Raw genomic sequence first — 19,656 nt, forward strand, 5'->3', positions numbered from 1 at the left:
GTTTTGAACACACCTACTGTTGCTGAAACTGCCAGCGATTTTTCAACATTTTCATAATTTTCTGCTTTTTTATAAATACCAACCAAAATATACATCAAGACAGCACAATACGGTTTTTTCTTTTTACAGATTTTATTATATATTTATTTGATATCATAGTCATACTTGTAATACTCTATCCTTACAATAATGGGTACAAATGAATAAAAAATATTGTTTCATATTTACTTTCGTGAACTTTTTTCAACGAAAAATACCCATAGTGAAAAATATTTTTTTAAATTTTGAAAAAACTCTTTCATAGAATTTTTTCCTTTTTTTCTTGTGTATAGATAATTGTATTGTGAGCATAAAAATGGCTAAAAATGTATGGGTCACCAGGCTAAGTTTTATGTTAAGACCGCTAGAATACAACACCTGTTCGGACGGAAATGGCTCGAACCTGGCCAAATTTATTACATGTATGTCTGATAAAACTTTAAAAAAGTTTTAAAAATTCTTAATTCTTTCTATAATTGAATACTAAATAATCTGAAAGGTGAATTGTCTTATCAGTACTAAGTCAATTATCTTATATTATATGAACAACACTGTCTTTGTACTAAAATGCGATGTGAAAACACAGCCACAAAAATAGCAAGATACCTGTCAGGCATGATACTTGTCAGTACAACATAAACCAGTATCAACATTTGATTACTGATAAAACTTATCAGAAATGTTATTTCATTCAAGATTCCTCATATTTAAGATTGTCTTTAACATGTTTCAACAAATTTTGACTTCAGTTCAGTTTTCCATAGTAAGTGTCGGCTGCGCAGAAAGATGCGCGTAAAAAACTATAGGAATTCCCTTTAATGTACCAAACCAGAAGTCACATTGAAAGAACGCAGCCCCGTTACTTTGAGTTAGAGTATGTGTGAATGTAGACACGTGCACAGCGGCAGCCTTTAGCCACGCAAGGCATCAACTATTAATGACCCACTGGTTGACGTTGCCTTTCCCATCGGATCGTTGTCTTCGTTTTTGAAACCTTTATCACAATTATTTTAAGGATTGACTGAATACTTTCACTCCATTTCTCTTAAGAAAATTCTGAAACATTAAAGCGAAGATACGACGTGACTTCAACACATTCCGTGGCGAAAACTAGAAATCTTAATTTGTTTTGCTGTGTAATAGTTTATCATGAAGCAACAATTTTATCGCAAAAACTAAAATGTGAAACTAAATCCAATATTTTGATAGTCAGGTCTCGCACTAGAATTAAGAAATAACAGTTTGTTCTATAAACATAGAAAAAAAAGTTAAAACCGATGCAGGCTTTTCCGCCCACTTTTGTTTTGGTAATCAAATGCGGTTGTAAGAGTAGGCTACATCATCAAACAGTTTTAAAAGTTAAGACCTTAAAGTGCTACAGTCTGGTGGATTCTAACTGCATTTCGCAGACAGACACTTTGCTTTTATATGGCAGATCGAATGGTTGGTCGCTTCTGTTAAGAAACTGTTCAAGCTCCAACTGTTGACATTCATAAATATGACAGTTGCTCTGATGGTAAAATCTACATGTTCTTTTCTTGTCATTGACAAACTTATATTTTTCTTAACACTGAGGAAAAGTATTTCACTACAACAACCATAACACTGTCCGAAAGGCAGCATATCATATCGGGTTATATTCAGCATCTACAAGCGATTTTAGCAATCAATTGTTGTTAAGATTTCTGGTAGTTGATTCAAAAATAGTTCTGATTTTGTGGGTTTTTTTTTTCACTTACAAAATTGACAGCATGAAAACAATTTATTTGTACATTTTTCTAATCGCTAATCTAGCTATGTTGCTAGATTGACTAGAAACAGAAACGAGTTTGGTTTCTCCTAATAGATCTATGTTTACAAAATTCTTTCACAGCATTTTAAAAATCAAAAACATACAGATATATCTGCACAAGCACAACTTTCTAACCATGAATTATTCGTGTGTTTTTTTCCGAAAAAAGTGTGTAGCCTACACTTTTCGTTAGGAATGTAAATATTTAATTTAAAATCAGATTTGGACGAATCATGTAATTGCGAGTCGCAAAATCAGCTGTAAGTACACTTTCAACAGTAAATTAAATATTTTCGGATCAGTTCAACTTTCGGTCTGTATTATTTGCACAGAAAAAAAGAACCCAGCTAGGCTGAAAACAATGAATTATTATACAACAATTCACTGTTCTGACGTCACAATTATTGCGTCATAGCGTCAAACGGCATAGCGGCGAGCTGGAAAAGGAAAAAAAAAGATTGAAAACGGGCAAATATTTAATGAATGCCGCCAAGGATGTACTTTAAAGTCCTCGACAGTTAACGTGTTAGAATCGAAATAATAGATCTATATCTCATTTAGTGATTTGCCTCGTGATATAATACCTTCGCATCTGAACTCCAAACAACTATTCAGCGACAAATCACTAAATGAGATATAGATCTTTGATATCTATTATTTTTTAATTAATCCGTGGAAAATAAATAAGTTTCCACAGTAAACTGACGGTAATATGTTTTTTTCTTGACAGTAAAGTCAAAGGTAGACGCGCTAATACCTTTTTACTAAAATAGGTAATTTTCAAGGGGCAGGACGTGAAGTGGTTGCACACTTGGTTCAAGCGGGCGAAATGGTCGCAAACTTACAAAATGGCGGATATTTACTGACATCTTCGCGTGTTCGCTTGCTTTTTTATCAGGTAAGTGTGTTTCTATGTTATTCTGAACTCTACGGGTATGTGCATGCACTAGTTCCATGTCTACGTCACACTCGGTTTTGTGTTTCAGCGTCGTAGACATCGAATTCTCGAAGTTATTGAAGTTATAAAATGGTCATGTCAATGTTTCGATATTTGAAATGCGTCGTTTCTTGCCTATTTTTTCATTCTAATGATCAAACTAGCCTGTTTTGGGACCCTTAAACGCGACAAAACAATTCATTGTGAAGAACTCTATAAAAGTTTGGTTCTGCATGTTTTCAAGGGTAGTGCTATACCCAAATAAATCTAGTTCAAGCTCTTTTTTGTTGCACACTTGCACTTCAAGCAATTTCGGACGCAAACTTTTTCTGGAAAAATAGTGTCCAATTCACGGAAAATGTTTATTGCGCAACTCGTGGTACATTTTTTTCCTGTTTATGTTTGCGAAAGGGTCGTCAGAACGAGGCTATGAATAGGTCGTTCTCAGATCCTATGCGTAGCGTAATAGATTTACTTTAGTCAGATTGCTAATAACTCTGCTTTGCTTTGTTATCCCCTTGTTAAGTCTCCTTTATTAAGTCTAGTCACGTGATCAAGATACATAACGTGTTCAGAAAAAAACAACTCGTGGGCTGAGTGCGAAACTATTGTAACTGTATATGAATAAAGAACAAGATACAATAGTTTCGCGCTCAGCCCTCGAACATTTTTTTTGTTTTGTTTGGTGTTGTTTTGTTTTTTGTGGCAATTATTGTATGCCTATCTCTGAAACATTTGGAATACATTAACTTCATTAGTTAAAAATACAGTTTTCTTTTCATAAAAACATAAGCAGAACATCTAATTTTGATAGAAAAAACAACACATATTTATATATCACCAGTGATGTAATAACATAAATGCATACATTATACTACATTGCCATGATACATGTACAAAAGCATATCTCAGTCTGAAGATATAATCATGATGTAAAACGTTTTGAGTTCATTAGATGAGACTAAAGTACAATTATTGTTGTTGTTTATTCACCTGCACAATCTTGTGACCCATAATTGAGTCAATACGGACAGGAAACAAGATGCATGCAAAATACTTCTTTACGGAAATGCAACATAGTTCATATTTTGTTTCTGAAACATGCATCGTCAACTTTAATTATAAGACATATGTACATACGTATAGCAAAATAATGAATACATGAATACCAACACTTAAACACATGAACGTTTTAAAATTAAAAATTTTCAGGAGAGCAGAACTGAGATAAAATGTTTTAACTGTTGTCACCAAAGTTTCAGTGTAACATCTGCAGTTCCTATCACTTTATCACGTGCTTAACTTCGTCGTTTCTGATTGGATAATTGAATCGTTATCAAACAGAAGGAAGAAGTACCGCAAGACAAAACTCAAGTGTATACGTCAAGCGGAGCGAAGTACCCGTATGCTATCGCGTGTTTCGTTTGGAAATCTTAATTGGTATCCAAAAAGATATAATCTTGAACACATTGAAGTAACTTCGATTAAGGCAAAATTGAACACAGTATTTGTTTAGTTGTTTGTTTTGGGGTTAACGCCGTTTTTCAACAGAATTTCAGTCATGTAACGGCGAGCAGTTAACCTAATCAGTGTTCCTGGATTCTGTACCAGTACAAACCTGTTCTCCAAAAGTAACTGCCAACTTCTCCACATGAATTATCAGAGGTGGAGGACGAATGATTTCAGACACAATGTCTTCTATCAAATCGTCACGAAGAACATACGTCCCGCCCGGGGATCGAACCCGCGACCCCGCGATCTGTGACCAACGCTCTCCCTACTGAGCTAAGCGGGCGGGCTTGAACACAGGAGAACTGGCATTTGAACCTGTGGTAGCAATCAACAGAAGATATCATCTGGTTGTTCATTTCAAGGGAACATTGATTTGATCACAGCCGAACATTTAAGAAATAATTTATAGCAAAACAGTGCCTTATCACTATTATATACGATGGGCGGTTATACCGTGGGCGTATCAATTTCACGAGGGCACAGCCACTCGAGTGTATAAAAAAGTGATAAAGCACCGTTTTCCTATAAATTATTTCGATTCTAATATGTTCTATATTGTACAATTTACATCAAATACATGTATGATGGCACTGTTCCTTTGCGTAAGCATGGCGCCAACAGTAGGTCTTTGTTCATACACGCCAAGACCGGAAACGGTAATACGTCTTGCGGCAGCGTTCAGTTCGGGCAAAAATTATTGCGAATTATTCAGCAAAGCGAATAGCTAACTAAATATGTGAAACATTGTGTGATGGGACACTTCTTAAAATAATGTTTAGTAAAATATTTCATAAAATTTGAAAGCTCTATTTCTTGATGCGTATATTGCGCGAAATATCACTATGACGTGACGTCAACATAATATCGTGATTAAAACTGTTAGTCATATTAGAATTGCTAATAATTGTTTATAGACGTTACTAACTGTATACAGTTTACTTTGTGAGTTCGCTCAACATCTTCGAAATACCAAGTCTAAGTGATGGTAAAATTCTAGACTCGTCCACTTTATAATGAGACCTAACTGGCTGAACTCCTCCGGGCACATCATTTAATTTTCGTAACGTTCCAAATTTAAGTAGACTTCCTTTCCTTTTGTCAAACTCATGATCTCTGCAATAAAAAAAGTAACACTGGTAATTGCGCAATATATTGCGATGTAACGCAAAATTTATATAATATAAGAAACTGAACAAATAACATTATACACTGTTGCGTTTGACGCTTTTTTTTTTTTTTTGTTTCTTTTAGTAACAAATAAAGTGAGCCACGCCACGAGAAAACCGACACTATAGCTTTGCGACCAGCATGGATAAGACCAACCAGCGCGTCTGCACAGCGTGGGAAGGACCCATGCTGATCGCTTACGGTTTTTCTAATTGCAATAGTCTTTAAATTTTAAAGCGAACAGCATGGATCCTGACCAGACTGCGCCGATGCTTTGGCTGATCTGGATCCATGCTGGTTGCAAAGCCACTATGCTGGTTTTCTCAAGGCACGGCTCAAATATATTTCGCAAGTAAACGGCATTTTAATGTTTCGTCCTGCAGCAATTCTTAACATACGTCTTCTATATTTTTGAACTTTAGGTTGCCAACATTGTTGTGCTACAGAATAGGCTAAAACCCGCCCGCTTTGCTTATTAGGGAGATCGCAGATCTACTAGTCGCGGAGTATGAGTTAGGTCCCTGGGGCGGGCGTCTTTTCTCTGTGACGATTTGATAAAAGACATTGGGCCGTATGACGATGTAAAATCTTAAAACATAAACATATGGGAAAATTAGACCCATCGTGAAAATCACCACAAAAGCCGATAATACGTTTGGCCAGGTAAATCGGCTGTCGAGACTGTTCGCTAGTTTTCGGCCTACTCCGTATTTCAGGCCGATGTCTAACCCTTCTTCGCCAATGTACCGTTACATAAATACTTTTGATCATATGGATTAAGGGATATTGTTAAGTCTAATTTACAGTGATTGCAAAGATAGATTAGAAAATAGAAACCTAAATGGTATTTGGTGGTTTAATCAGAATACCATTTATAACGGTATTCTCAACAAACACATTATTATAAAACCAAACAATGACTTTCCAAACGTAATTTCTACTTTCTTACAATCAGATGGAAACTCGCTTATAATGATCGAAATTTATAATATTCCAGAAGCCAAATTTCGATCTCGTATTGAATGAACAGCCTGTTCCAAGATTGATATTGAAATGAAAAAGTCAAATATCGAGCAAGCAATTAGTGTCGAGCCATCTCAAGATTCAAATATTAAAAATCGTGCAAGATCGGATATATCGAAATTCAAGTTTTTATGCCCCCGGCATCTACTGATGCGGGAGGCATATAGTGAGTGTCATGTCCGTCCGTTCGTTCGTCCGTCCCTTCGTTCGTTCGTCCGTCCGTCCGTCCGAGGTTAACCAAATGGGACCGTTTCATGTAGCATCAATACCCCTTACTAGAATGACTTGATACCAATGCAGATGTAACCTGTGACCATTCCTCATCTTCAGACATCACCTGACCTCAGTTTGACCTTGACCTTGAACTTGACCTCGTTTTGGACTTAGGATGCTTTGTATCGACAAGAATGCTACCGGGGACATCAAGCGTTTATTGAACACAGCTCCTTGTTAAAAATCTGAATAGATTATTCCCAGTATTATATTTCAAGCCTGCTCGAATTTTCAAAGCAATCGAATTTAAAACTGGTATTGAATGTGAAACTATCTTTTAAACAGCCAGCTTCCTTGAAAAACCAGTACTGGTGTCATATGAGAAGTCATGGTCATGACCCCTTTGGTGCTCGAACCCACGACCCCTGTGTTGAGCAGCCGACACATTATCCACTGGACGACCGCTCCCCTCAAAATATTTGAATTTCGGTCATCCTGCTGGATCTAATTTCAATTCTGCCTCGAAATTCTTTTTATTTTAATTTCGATTTCCGAGTCTGTGCGAAATTCAATGTAAGCGAAATTCAACATCATCCTTTCAAAATTTGAATTTTGATTTTCTACTTCTAACTTGCCCAAAATATGCCGCCTCAAATTTCAACGTTTCTTTTTTAAATTTTGAACTTCGATCCTCAAGCTGTTTAAAACTGACCATTGGCTGTAAACAAATCATATTATGAAGCGTCCACTAATTTATAAATCCGTACATGCGTGCTGTTAAGCGGGTGAGAAGATATCAGTCTTTACCGTTAAGGAGCTTAAATTCCGTAAGAATTGACGGAAACATACGAGAATGTTCGATTCTTTCCGATAAGGAAAAAAAAACTATACTCATCTGCAAAATGCTTAAAAAAGACCATTTTCTTCTTCACCTAGAAAACTGAAATTAGTATGAAACACTAGCTAAATGAATATAGATTACTAAGTCGTTTGCAAAGGTCTTTAAGCGCACATAAGAATTTATTTATTCTTTGTTAAACAGAAGAAATTTCAGCAAATTATCCATATTTTACTATGTTTCTAATTGTAGATAGACAGACATAAAGTATACGCAAAAAAGACCATTTTCTTTTAAATTCATTTTAAAAATAAAATATTCATAAGAAAGACAATGCACTGAATATTATCACATCGTTTGCAAAGCTAAAATACCTATAATACTTTTTCCATAAAGTAAAAGACTCCTTCTTTGCGCTATATAAAATATTTTCACTCGTGTGAAAAATTGATGGGTCTAATTTTCCCATATGCAGGAAAAAAATGTACCACGAGTTGCGCAATAAACATTTTCCGTGAATTGGACACTATTTTTCCAGAAAAAGTTTGCGTCCGAAATTGCTTGAAGTGCAAGTGTGCAACAAAAAAGAGCTTGAACTAGATTTATTTGGGTATAGCACTACCCTTGAAAACATGCAGAACCAAACTTTTATAGAGTTCTTCACAATGAGTTGTTTTGTCGCGTTTAAGGGTCCCAAAACAGGCTAGTTTGATCATTAAAATGAAAAAAAATAGGCAAGAAACGACGCATTTCAAATATCGAAACATTGACATGACCATTTTATAACTTCAATAACTTCGAGAATTCGATGTCTACGACGCTGATACACAAAACCGAGTGTGACGTAGACATGGAACTAGTGCATGCACATACCCGTAGAGTTCAGAATAACATAGAAACACACTTACCTGATAAAAAAGCAAGCGAACACGCGAAGATGTCAGTAAATATCCGCCATTTTGTAAGTTTGCGACCATTTCGCTCGCTTGAACCAAGTGTGCAACCACTTCACGTCCTGCCCCTTGATTTTGTATATCAAATTCTGTTGTATTGTAATATTCGATTACAAATAAGCAAGTGCCCCCTCAGCGTAGTTGTAACCACCAGTGCCTGTCACTTAAATTCAGCTTTTCGAGTAAAGATTCTAATCTGAAAAATATCATTCTTTTTTCATGTTCAAGTTATAACTTTTTTATTTCTTGTTAATTTGATAAATCCTCCATTTTATAAGAATTTAATAAAGGCAAATCAGGCATGCTGTAGAGACTATGCACTGGCAGTTTCCGAATCTACTTTGATCGTCGGAAAAAGGGGTGCGCCAAAATTATTCTGGACCGTAGTTCAAAGAAATTAGTAGGTATAAAGATATTTGAAATTAAAAAGATCCAACCCATGTTACGAGCCATATCTATTTTTCCATCGTGTGTAAATATCTGAAGTCTCTATCAATTGCGCCACGTTTATGAATAATAAATTGTCTGCAAACGTTGACGGTACCAATATACTCTAATCTGCCTTTGCTATGTTTCATATCTGATGGCGGGCATTCAGGTTATCCCACAACCACTGGTTTAATTTGCCTATGTATAATTTACCCCAAAGGTAACATGACGGGTGTTTGTAATACACAAGAGCTTAAGTAATGATGTTCAAAGCTTATCTACAAATAGTTATGGCTCCAGTTAGTGCTTCCATAAATAAATAAAGCAGTTTTGAAATTTAGATCCTACAACAAACAACGCAAATGGTTTACAAGTGATTTCACTGATTTCGCTACGCACGTCGTTACACACTCCATTAACTTGTTCATTTAACTGCAAAAATGTTTCAAACCGTGAGAGACAGAAGGGCTTTTATACTTCAATTAAATTAAAGCTACTATTATCTACACCTTTTGCCTTTATAAAAGGAGGAGGGCATGGAATGGGGTTGCACTTGAATTTACTAAGGACTATCTCTGTAGGATAGTCTCCGTTATTTGGGCTACAACTTATCCGCCACTCTGTACATGTGACGTCACTTGTTTCTTTCTCGCGGTCTCGCGCAGATTGAGAGCCGCAAAAGTACAAGGAAAATAAAAAAAAATTACTATTCAGAAATATTTTCATTTCGCCATTGAATCCTCATTATGCTTGTAATCATGTCTGAAAGACTGAAATAACTAAATTTTGCCGATTTTAAATAGTGGCTGATGGTGATTCTATGAAAGGTAACTCTGTGCACAGTTTGGGACTCTGTTTGCAATGGAACACGCGTGTTAACTACAAGCGCATAAATTCATACGGGGCAAAGAGGGTTCTTTAATTACGTTTTACACTCTTATATCGATCTCAATACGAAGTTCCAAAGCGAGTTTAATGCAGATAGGGTGCATTTGTCGTCCACGGGCAATGATTTATTTTTGAGCAAATTGATCAGCATAAGAAACTGTATAAGCAGGGGACACCACTGCTAGACACACAATTTAAGGCTGGGCATGGCTAATTTTTTTTTCTCAGTAGGGAGATTCGTCTTAGCCAATCTGAAATTGGCGGTGGCCTCCTACTTAAGCTTGGGGACTTCTCGCAAAAAGCATCAGTGTGATTTGTATGGACTCTTTTGGAGTTTGCCAAAATTTGTGACGAATGACATTTGTTGACTATTTGCTGTACACTATTGGTGGATTTTATAATACATTTGTGTTTGTTAATGGGATGTGTTAAATGACATTTGCTTACTATTTGCTGAACTATATTAGTGATTTTATATATATTTGTTATGTTTAAGGGATGCCCAAACGGGATTTTGAAGAATTGCCCGGTATCCCGATTTAAAAGATTAATTGGAGCCGTGCCCATTATATTATAAGCCATTCGTTAAAATATTTATTTAATGAACAAGACATTCATAGATACATCAAAAAGCTCGCATTGTTTTTTTTTTTTTATAGTTTGTGTATGTTGAATTTGAAAGTAAAATGGATGTAATTTACATTTTGTTTTGTGATTGTAGTCCCAAATAACCTTGTCTTAAAGTCCGGTTTTCCGTCCATCTGAATATGTGTCGTGCATGTCTCAAAACATATTTGACCTAGAGTCATCGAACATCATAAGATTGTTATTCAGCGTGTTTTGTTTGGAAATGCCCAACAGTGTTACGTCTCCTGACTTTGTCAGCAACTACACTGAGGCTGCGCCGATCTCGTCTCCTGACTTTGTCAGCAACTACACTGAGGCTGCACCGAGCTCGTCTCCTGACTTTGTCAGCAACTACACTGAGGCTGCACCGATCTCGTCTCCTGACTTTGTCAGCAACTACACTGAGGCTGCACCGATCTCGTCTCCTGACTTTGTCAGCAACTACACTGAGGCTGCACCGATCTCGTCTCCTGACTTTGTCAGCAACTACACTGAGGCTGCACCGATCTCATAAAAGTATTTGACCAAAGGTCAGGAAGCACTATTAAAGAAATGTTACATAGTACATGAATTTGTGCACCAGGGGTGGTAAATTATTCCGCATTGAACTACATTGTACCGCGGATAGATACGAAATAATTGTGAGACAGTCTAGCTATTCCTGATTAAATTATGTGCGGTTACATAGAAAATCCTTCCAAAAATTCAATTGAAGGAAGGCAACTAGAGTGGTTCAGACGAGGTTACTTTGCCTTTGGAGTGCTATGTTATATGGATTGATATTTCTTTGTTAGCGCAGATTCAATAATGTTATGGGAAATAAACCAGACCACACACCAAGATCCTTGTTTGAACACGAATATACTGATAACTGTTTTAATGAAATTACTAGGTGGGTGACTTCTATAAATTATATCAAAAATGCTTTGCATGTCGATAATTTAACAATAGTAAACAGATTCGTTGTTAGGGATAATATAATTGTTATGTGTAGGTTACTTAACTTGAATAAAGTTATTTTCAAGACGATCCAAACAACAACAATATGCATTCTGTTTTGCCTGTGGTAATGTTGTTGTCAGGCATGATGAACAAGATTCCATAACTCGTCCCAGTATAATGATCCTTATTGAACAAAAAGTATCGCTTTGTCATCTGAATGATATTTATAAGTGTGCAATTTTGACGTGACATAGAAAAAAGTATGATGCCTGAGAGCGGTCTCCTCAGTAAACGTTCATAGGTTTGAAGAGACAGTTGTTAGTTTGCTTTTGTTTCTAACTGGTCCCATCAATGATGTTTTATATAGCATGTTATTTTTTTTAAGTGTCACGTATTTTCTGTATCCCCTAGAGGGATCTGCTTTATATAATCTAATAGCTGAATCAGCACGTACTGCAAGCAATACTGCCAAATTTTTAACAAGTCAAGTCAAGTCAAGTGAAGAAGAAGAAGAAGAAGAAGAATATTTTATTGACTTAAACTGTACACAGTTTCTCGTCATGCATATATACATGTTTCAATAAACGTAACTTAATTAACAAGTCAAGACAAGTTTATTTGCAAATCGGCAGTTATCTGTCTTCGGCAATATACAATTATGAATATGGCAAACATACAATTCGTACAATATAAAATAGTTTAAAAGCGTTAACAAAGAAATTTCATATGTAACATGTAGTAAACATCATGTAGTTAGCATCATGTAGTTAACATATGTCATGTAGTTAGCATCATGTAGTTAACATCATGTCATGTAGTTAACATCATGTCATGTAGTTAACATCATGTAGTAAACATCATGTAGTTAGCATCATGTAGTTAGCATCATGCAGTTAGCATCAGAATTTACGTTGTTCTTAGAATTTGAACTCGAACAAATATGTCAACAGTTTGAAACGCTGATGGTATCTTATGACGATGCTTTAATGCGATTCAAAGCATGGAAATAAAATAAAGTATCAAGCTAATAAATCTCAACTAACACAATGTTATACATTTTGTATTATGAAAATGTTTATACACATGCACACTGATAATTGGGCTGATTATTGGATGCATTTGCATGTACTTTTTATGCCCCCGCCATAAAATGGGGGGGGGGGGAAGCATATAGTGTTACCCCTGTCCGTGTGTGTGTGTGTGTGTGTGTGTGTGTTGGGAAAAGGGTGGTGTTCGTGTCCGGGTCATAACTTTAACATGCATGGTCCGATTTCAGAATAATTTCACACAAATGAAAAGTATGGATAGACAATGTGTCATGCGCAAAAACCAGGTCCCTAGATCTTAGGTCAAGCTCACAGTCCTTGGCTGAACTTAGCCAATTTTCACTAAATATAAACTGATAATGTGGTCTTCGTATCCGGTCCATAACTTTGACATGCATGGTCCGATTGCAAAATAATTTGACACAAACAATAAGCATGGATAGATGATGTGTCATGCATAACAACCAGGTCCCTAGATCTAAGGCCAAGGTCACACTCAGAGACCAAAGAATGACTTTGTCCCGAGTATTTCCTCTTCATGCATGGAGGGATTTTGAGGTAAGTTGGCTCAACTGTACAGCATCGTGAGACAGAATGTCATGCGCAAGAACCAGGTCCCTAGTTTAGAATTACTTCCCTTTGTTGTTACTATAGATAACTTATATTGTAACTTTTTTCAACTGTTTTATAACTGGTCGTAGGGAAAAATCAAGACCACTTTTTTGTAGTACAACATGCATGTTACATCCAATTTTGAGATGTATTTTGACCTATCTCTACCTGTTAAGGATTTTTTGTGGACTTAGTTGTTTTTAAAGATCAACTTCCCTTGGCCAAGGGTCCTTCTTTTTGTTTGTGAGCAGTACCATGCCTGAGACCTTTCTCATGTTGCGGGGGCATCAGTGTCTGTGACACATTTCTAGTAAAACTTTTAACATGGGCTCCACAGCTTTTCTTCATGCCGATTAGCAGTTTTAATGTGAAAAACAACTAATGAAACAGTTTGCATAAATGTTTAAATCTGAAGTCAATGAGTTGATCTCATTCGTCTCATATATTTGTATTAAGACAGGTACTTGTACCCGTTTTACGATGAGTTTCAGTATGTTGTACATGTGATGAGACGTAAATAACATATCTGACTTGACTTTGTCTAGGAAACAAGTATATTTGTGTTGTTTAAGCGTAACGAACTGTTGCCAATATCTATAGCGTTACCCGCCGTTACTCAGTTAGATATTCGATAGTGTTTATAAAGTTTATGAGGTTTCGAATGTTTAGAACATTGACTTACGGACTTCTTGTGGTATTTTCACTTTTGTATTTTTGTACTTTAAAGGTTTCAGGAATAAAGGAACTGACAGTTAAGCATGTCGCATTTCGGAAAGGTATACATAAACTTTATGCTTCTGATGTTCGTGCCATCTGCAACAGCGAGGACACGCAGATATTCTAAATTTGATGTATCAAATGTTAGGTATATGGATATTCTTCAGCTTCATTTGAGCACTCCCAGGGTACAGTGTGTTGCATTGTGTGATGGAACGGAAGGGTGTTCGTCCGTCAATCATAACTCGGATACGGACAGGTGTGAACTTGCCGCCCACATTCCTAGAGTCCTGGCTCCAACAACAGTAACTGAAACCAACTGGATGATCTATTATCACGGTTTGCTGATTTTTTCTACTGTAGCTTGCTTGCGTAAAATCAAGGATGGTACTCGTACTAAGGCAGAAACTGATTTAATACGTTACATTTGACGTAAAACGATTCGTAACATGATGGTGGTCCTAACATTTCAATGAAAAGGCTGAAACCGTTTCGCGTATTTCAGTATTAATGCATCTGAAACTTGCGTAACATTCTTGCCTTTAACGAACTTTATTCGTGCGCAAATGAACACGTTGTATCTCCTATGGTTTCATCCATGAGGCTCTTTCCAATACAACAAAGATGCTGTCCAATTACGTAAAAACCCCATCGCATTGACATCTCACAATATTGGGCCCTCCCGCTATTTACACGCTCGCTACTCCCCATGTTTACTGTCTTTCGGATCTAGCGTAAGAAAAGAAAACATTGTTTCGTTGACACACCTGTATTGAATCGTCCGTAGCTTATTTATCTAAGGAATCATATAAACGATGCTCGGACATATTAACCGATTTCTCATAAAATACATGTACATTTTGGGAGCAAATCAGTTCAATATCGAACTCCAAAACATTCCAACGAAAACGTCAGTTATTAAATTGTTCCCACTGTTTTAACGCATTCTTGAACGTATGCAAAAGAAGCGTTAATGACATGTTTCTAAAAGACAAAGATAAACATTTGCGACTGTAAAAATTGAATACATTTTAAAAATGTCGTTGCTTCGAGCGACCCGGTCGTGGGTATGCTAACCGTTTCCAAGACCGACAGAATGGTAAATAAAAATTGTTCCGGAATCATAAAGTCATCATCTGTAAGAGCGATACATTAAATCTATTGTGTAAAAAAAGAAGAAAAAAAACCCATATATAATCCCTATATTAATCATGACTTTCGTTTGTTTTTAATAATTCATTGCATCTTTGAATTCACAGACCCCTTTATTCGTGAAGTGAAAGCATAACAAAATTTACCTTGTGTTGAAAATCTTCATATTTCTAAGTTAACCAACTGAAGCTTTGTATTTGCAGATCCCCTTATTCGTGGTGTTAATGCATGGCAAAATTCGACATATGTTGACGGTCATCAAGTTTTTCTGACAGCAGACTTGGCCATCGATGGTAACTACGCAAACATCCCCGCGGCTCATGGCTTACCCTGCGCTCATACCGATAACCCCTACTCTTACTGGGCGATGGAATTTGAGCGTTTTGCAGAAGTGTCTTACGCCAATATTTATTTCAGAAGCGATTCATTAAGTAAGTGGTTTGTGTTAGTTTATATTCAAGTTGAATTGTCCAAAATATCGTTTCCGAAATATCTGCATACATTTCTTCTTCTTAAAAACAATTAGAATTTCAGATATATTAAAATGTTGATGGAAAATTACTTTCACTATTAAACTGTTTCAAACTACAGTGGTGTCGGTCCCATTATACTGGTAATAATGTAACGAGGTGTTAACAGAATACATTTTGCATATGGTTTACTTGCGTATTTAGAAGAAAGCTGTATGTACGGATCAGTTCAGATGGGTACCTCTTTCCGGAAAAAGGGGCCTTTCTGGTTGAGTGATTAAAGCCGCTGTGGGTTCGAGCCTCACTCGAGGCGTTGAATTCTTTATGTGAAGAAGCCATCCAGGTGGCTTACGGAAGGTAGGTGGTTCTACCCAGGTGCCCGCTCATGATGAAATCATCATGCACAGAGGGGCACCTGGGGTCTTCCTCCACCATCAAAGCTGGAAAGAAAACAAAAACAAACAAAAAATCTTTCCGGAAAATGGAGAAAGTATGCCATAGCTTAGCTATCACGACATTATTGAAGATGCAAGCTTGGTTTGATTGTGGTAGTGGTAGTGGAAATACAAGCCACCCTATAGAGCCGGGTTGTGCAGAATTCAACATTTACACAGAATATGATTAAGAGACACCCGATATACACAAATGTATTCATACGGCGGTGCGTGCAATAAATTTTTAACGTGATGTTAGCCCATTTTAAGGTTTCTTTTCCCCTTGTCTTTCTATTTTTCAACAAAAAATCGTAAGATCATCGAAATATCCTAAAACAAAGGTGTTATTGCGAGAGGGTGATTTCGGGGATCCAACAAAAGAAAATTTAGAAACTTAAGACTTCAAATCTTGCTGTCTGACAGTTCGGTTCTTGGAACCAGTCATAGTTCCCTTTATCCCGACGCTTCAAATGAATGCCGACATAGTTCTTTTAGCGGCGGCAGATGTGAGTCTCAGATGAGTGGGTGGTGACGCATTTATTGATGATGTCCTTTTTTTTTTTTAAAAAGTAGACCTCCCAAGTCCCCTCCTTACTCTTCTACCGTTCTTGATGTAAGCTCAATTAAAGATTGCGCAGTACTTGATGGTGTGGGTCCCAGGGTACCAGCCATTCCCTCGAACTGCCTGTATATATCTTGAAATATTATCATTCTAAACTTTTCTAGAATATATTATCGTTTGCTTCAATATATTGTTGGCGTTGTCTATATATCTGGTAGCTTGATCGTTTGATCAGTCTCTGTGCATATTAACTAATTGTAGAATACAAATGCAATAATACCTCCTCAAGTCGAGTTTCATATGAATTCTGTGTTTTAACTGACTCGGCAAAATTACTCCCCCTCCCTCACGCTTTCTTTGATCATTCAAGGTGGGTATTGGTAAACATATTGTTATGCTTAAAAAGCTTTGAACCCAAAAAAGTCTACAGCCTAATGTCAAGTTCTATATGCTTAAAGTATGTCAAACAATTATTTTCCTGAAATAGCTCTGGAAGCATTTGACGTATTTCATTGGAGTTTGACTTATAAGAAAGTTCCGACAACTATGACTGTTTTTTATACAAAAGGGTCTCCCATTTGTCTCCCGTAAAGGGAATGAAAAGTATAATTATCATTACTCTGTCTCCGTGACAATTGAGTTATAAACATCCTCCTCTTCTGATTCATAGGAAATGTTGTGTTTTTTTTCCTGCAGAGAACAGGTAAATACTTTTATAAAATCCAGAATCACTTGTTAAGTTAACTGCCCGCCATATTGCTGATTTATGAGACAGATTTTGGTTATACCTTAACTCATACCACTCAGTAAATACACAGTAAAATATTCTATACAGGATTCCGTCATACACACCCTATAACGTGATAACGCGACACCACAAGACAACATGACACAGGATCGGACATTGTGAGACTTTTCGGAGATTGTTTTCGTTTTGTAGCAAGTATTTTCAATTTTGTCTAAACAGAGTGTGATCATACCAGATTTCGAGTATAGAATGATGCATCCAAAGGAATATTTTCTGAATTAAAAAAGCCACAAGTAATCAGACAGATGGCTAATCCACGGCCAGATTTTCATTGTATTCAATGTTGAACCGAGGAATTTTTTTCTCGTTTCTGAGGCAACAGGCTTGGCATTACCCTTGATAAAAAGCCCAGCATTCTATCTCTTTGTCTGCCAAATATCCCAGCGAAATCTCTATTACTTCCGAAAATACGAGGTGTTCAAGTCAGATGTTCTGTCTGACACCAAATGATTTGCCTGGAAGGTTCTTTCTGACAACGAGTTCTGATTATAAGTTGTTCTGTCTGACATTGACATTTGATCATACGTTTGCCTTTCTTTCGCTCGGTTTGCAGTATTTTATCGAATTCACGCGTTTTCGGGTATAACTGATTGTTTAATTAAGTGTTTAGGTTATAATGTAGCAATTCACCATAACTTGTTCGAAAATGTGCCTTCATGTTGTAGTTGCAAGAAGTACCTATAAAATAAACCCTCATTTTTTTCATTTTTTGACACTTGCGTGTAAAAAATGGGGACTTATTCTATTCGTAGAATGTATTTTCAGTAAAATAAGATAGGTTTCATGTTAAATTTCGCGTGTTTGTGGCAAATAATAACATAGATTCTCCTCATAATAATTAAAAATATTTCGCTCACAACAAAGAATGAATAATTTATCGCTATATTAACAGTTACACCTACATTCTGAAATGAAGAGATCAAAAGACACTAAATCACTAGGAGAAAGAGTTGTTTTACATGAAAATTGAACGGTATATAATTAAACAAGTACATTACTTCGTCAAACAGTTCTCAGTTTACAAATACATCTTTATGCGTTGAATACCTGAAAAGAACTGTAAAAAGTGGTCACACTTACAGACAGTTCAATAGCTTATTGTCAATTAGAAAGAAGAGTTACGTAATTTTGTTTTGATGCGTATGCAGTCTTTCCCATAAGTAGATTTAATGTAGTTTTCAGCTATTGTTTAATTTTATATCTGTACAAATGGCATTCTTGTTACAGGGGGCTTAGGGGCAGATTTTCATGATGATATTTAAAGTAACGGGATAGTACAAAAAAAAACATGTATAGGTCACCACAGGTAGGTTGTTGATAAAGATGATAATACATTGTTAAATCTTGACATAAATTGAAGAAACGTCATCAAGCTAACACAAAATGTTTTTGTTTAATAGATAACAGAAACTCAAACATACGTCTGTTGATATCGACAACAAGATTTGATTCTGACAACAACCTCGGCACAGACTGCGCCACCTACGTTGGGCCTCCACAACAGCCTGCATTACCGGTCAAGATCACATGCACTCGACCTGTAAAAGGAAACTTCTTGAAGATTATACATGACTTAGCAGACTACTTGACCCTTTGTGAAGTTGAAGTTTATTCTGTTTAAGTATGCTATAAGTAAAAAAAACTGAAATCTGGTTAAAAAGTATTCTGGAGCGTCTGTAACTAATTAATTGCTCCCAAAATCAGTGCATACGTTTTGCTCCTTTGCTACGTTGCAGTTTTGTTTTAGTGAGCTATTACTGGCACACTCTTTTACCCCCATAAATAAAGTACAAAATGTATATTGCGGCTATATTGGAGCAATGCATATCTGTCCATCCATCCTCGTTGTCGGTCCGTATCTTCCTAACCAGAGCAAACATTTTCATGAAACTAGCATCAGTTGTTCAATTCATCAAGACAACATGCAGAGTGTACAATCATACAATTAAATTCTCTATGTTCAAGGTCAAAGTCCATATTGTTTAAACATCCAAAAAAGATTGTCAATTATTTACTTCTTCGAGCGGACATGCAGAGCACAAAGCCAATGTGTAAGTCAAAGGTCAATGTCATACTTGTTCGGAAAAGGTCAAAAAGCTTATATCTGTGTCCACTCCACATCTGTTAAACCCCTCGGAAGCTGTTTATAATAAAATTTGTAAAAAGATCCTTTGGAAGCAATGAATGCAACCACGAAGAATAATAGCAGACTCGGTTTGATTGAGTCTGTTGATGAGAGGTAAAATAAAGTATAAAACTGGCATCAATTATTAACATCATCAAAATCACGTGCAAACCGCACATCTCAGGTCATAAGGTCAAAGATTAAGATCTCATTTGAACGTCGAATGCCAAATAGATCTATATTAAAGAAAAATCTTAAGTAATATGCTTTGATGTTTAGAAATGTTACATATATAGATCTAAGTGATAATAATACGCATCTAAACAACAAGCACTGTTTTTATTCACGCGCAAAACACTGTTTGAGCTAT

At 36.3% G+C, this 19,656-nt stretch overlaps 1 protein-coding gene across 1 annotated transcript in view; it reads left to right on the forward strand.

Moving 5' to 3' along the window:
* Window positions 1–13,705: 13,705 nt before the first annotated feature.
* The window catches only part of LOC123533519 (uncharacterized), a 32,594-nt gene continuing 26,643 nt past the window's right edge, over window positions 13,706–19,656 (forward strand). The window contains exons 1-3 of the mRNA XM_053520662.1: window positions 13,706–14,074; window positions 15,091–15,318; window positions 18,562–18,701. Of these exons, the coding sequence (XP_053376637.1) occupies window positions 13,777–14,074; window positions 15,091–15,318; window positions 18,562–18,701 (666 nt within the window). The 5' untranslated portion in view covers window positions 13,706–13,776. The remainder of the gene's footprint in view (window positions 14,075–15,090; window positions 15,319–18,561; window positions 18,702–19,656) is intronic.

The sequence above is a fragment of the Mercenaria mercenaria genome, chromosome 12 (assembly GCF_021730395.1).
Source record: "Mercenaria mercenaria strain notata chromosome 12, MADL_Memer_1, whole genome shotgun sequence".
Lineage (NCBI taxonomy): Eukaryota > Metazoa > Mollusca > Bivalvia > Venerida > Veneridae > Mercenaria > Mercenaria mercenaria.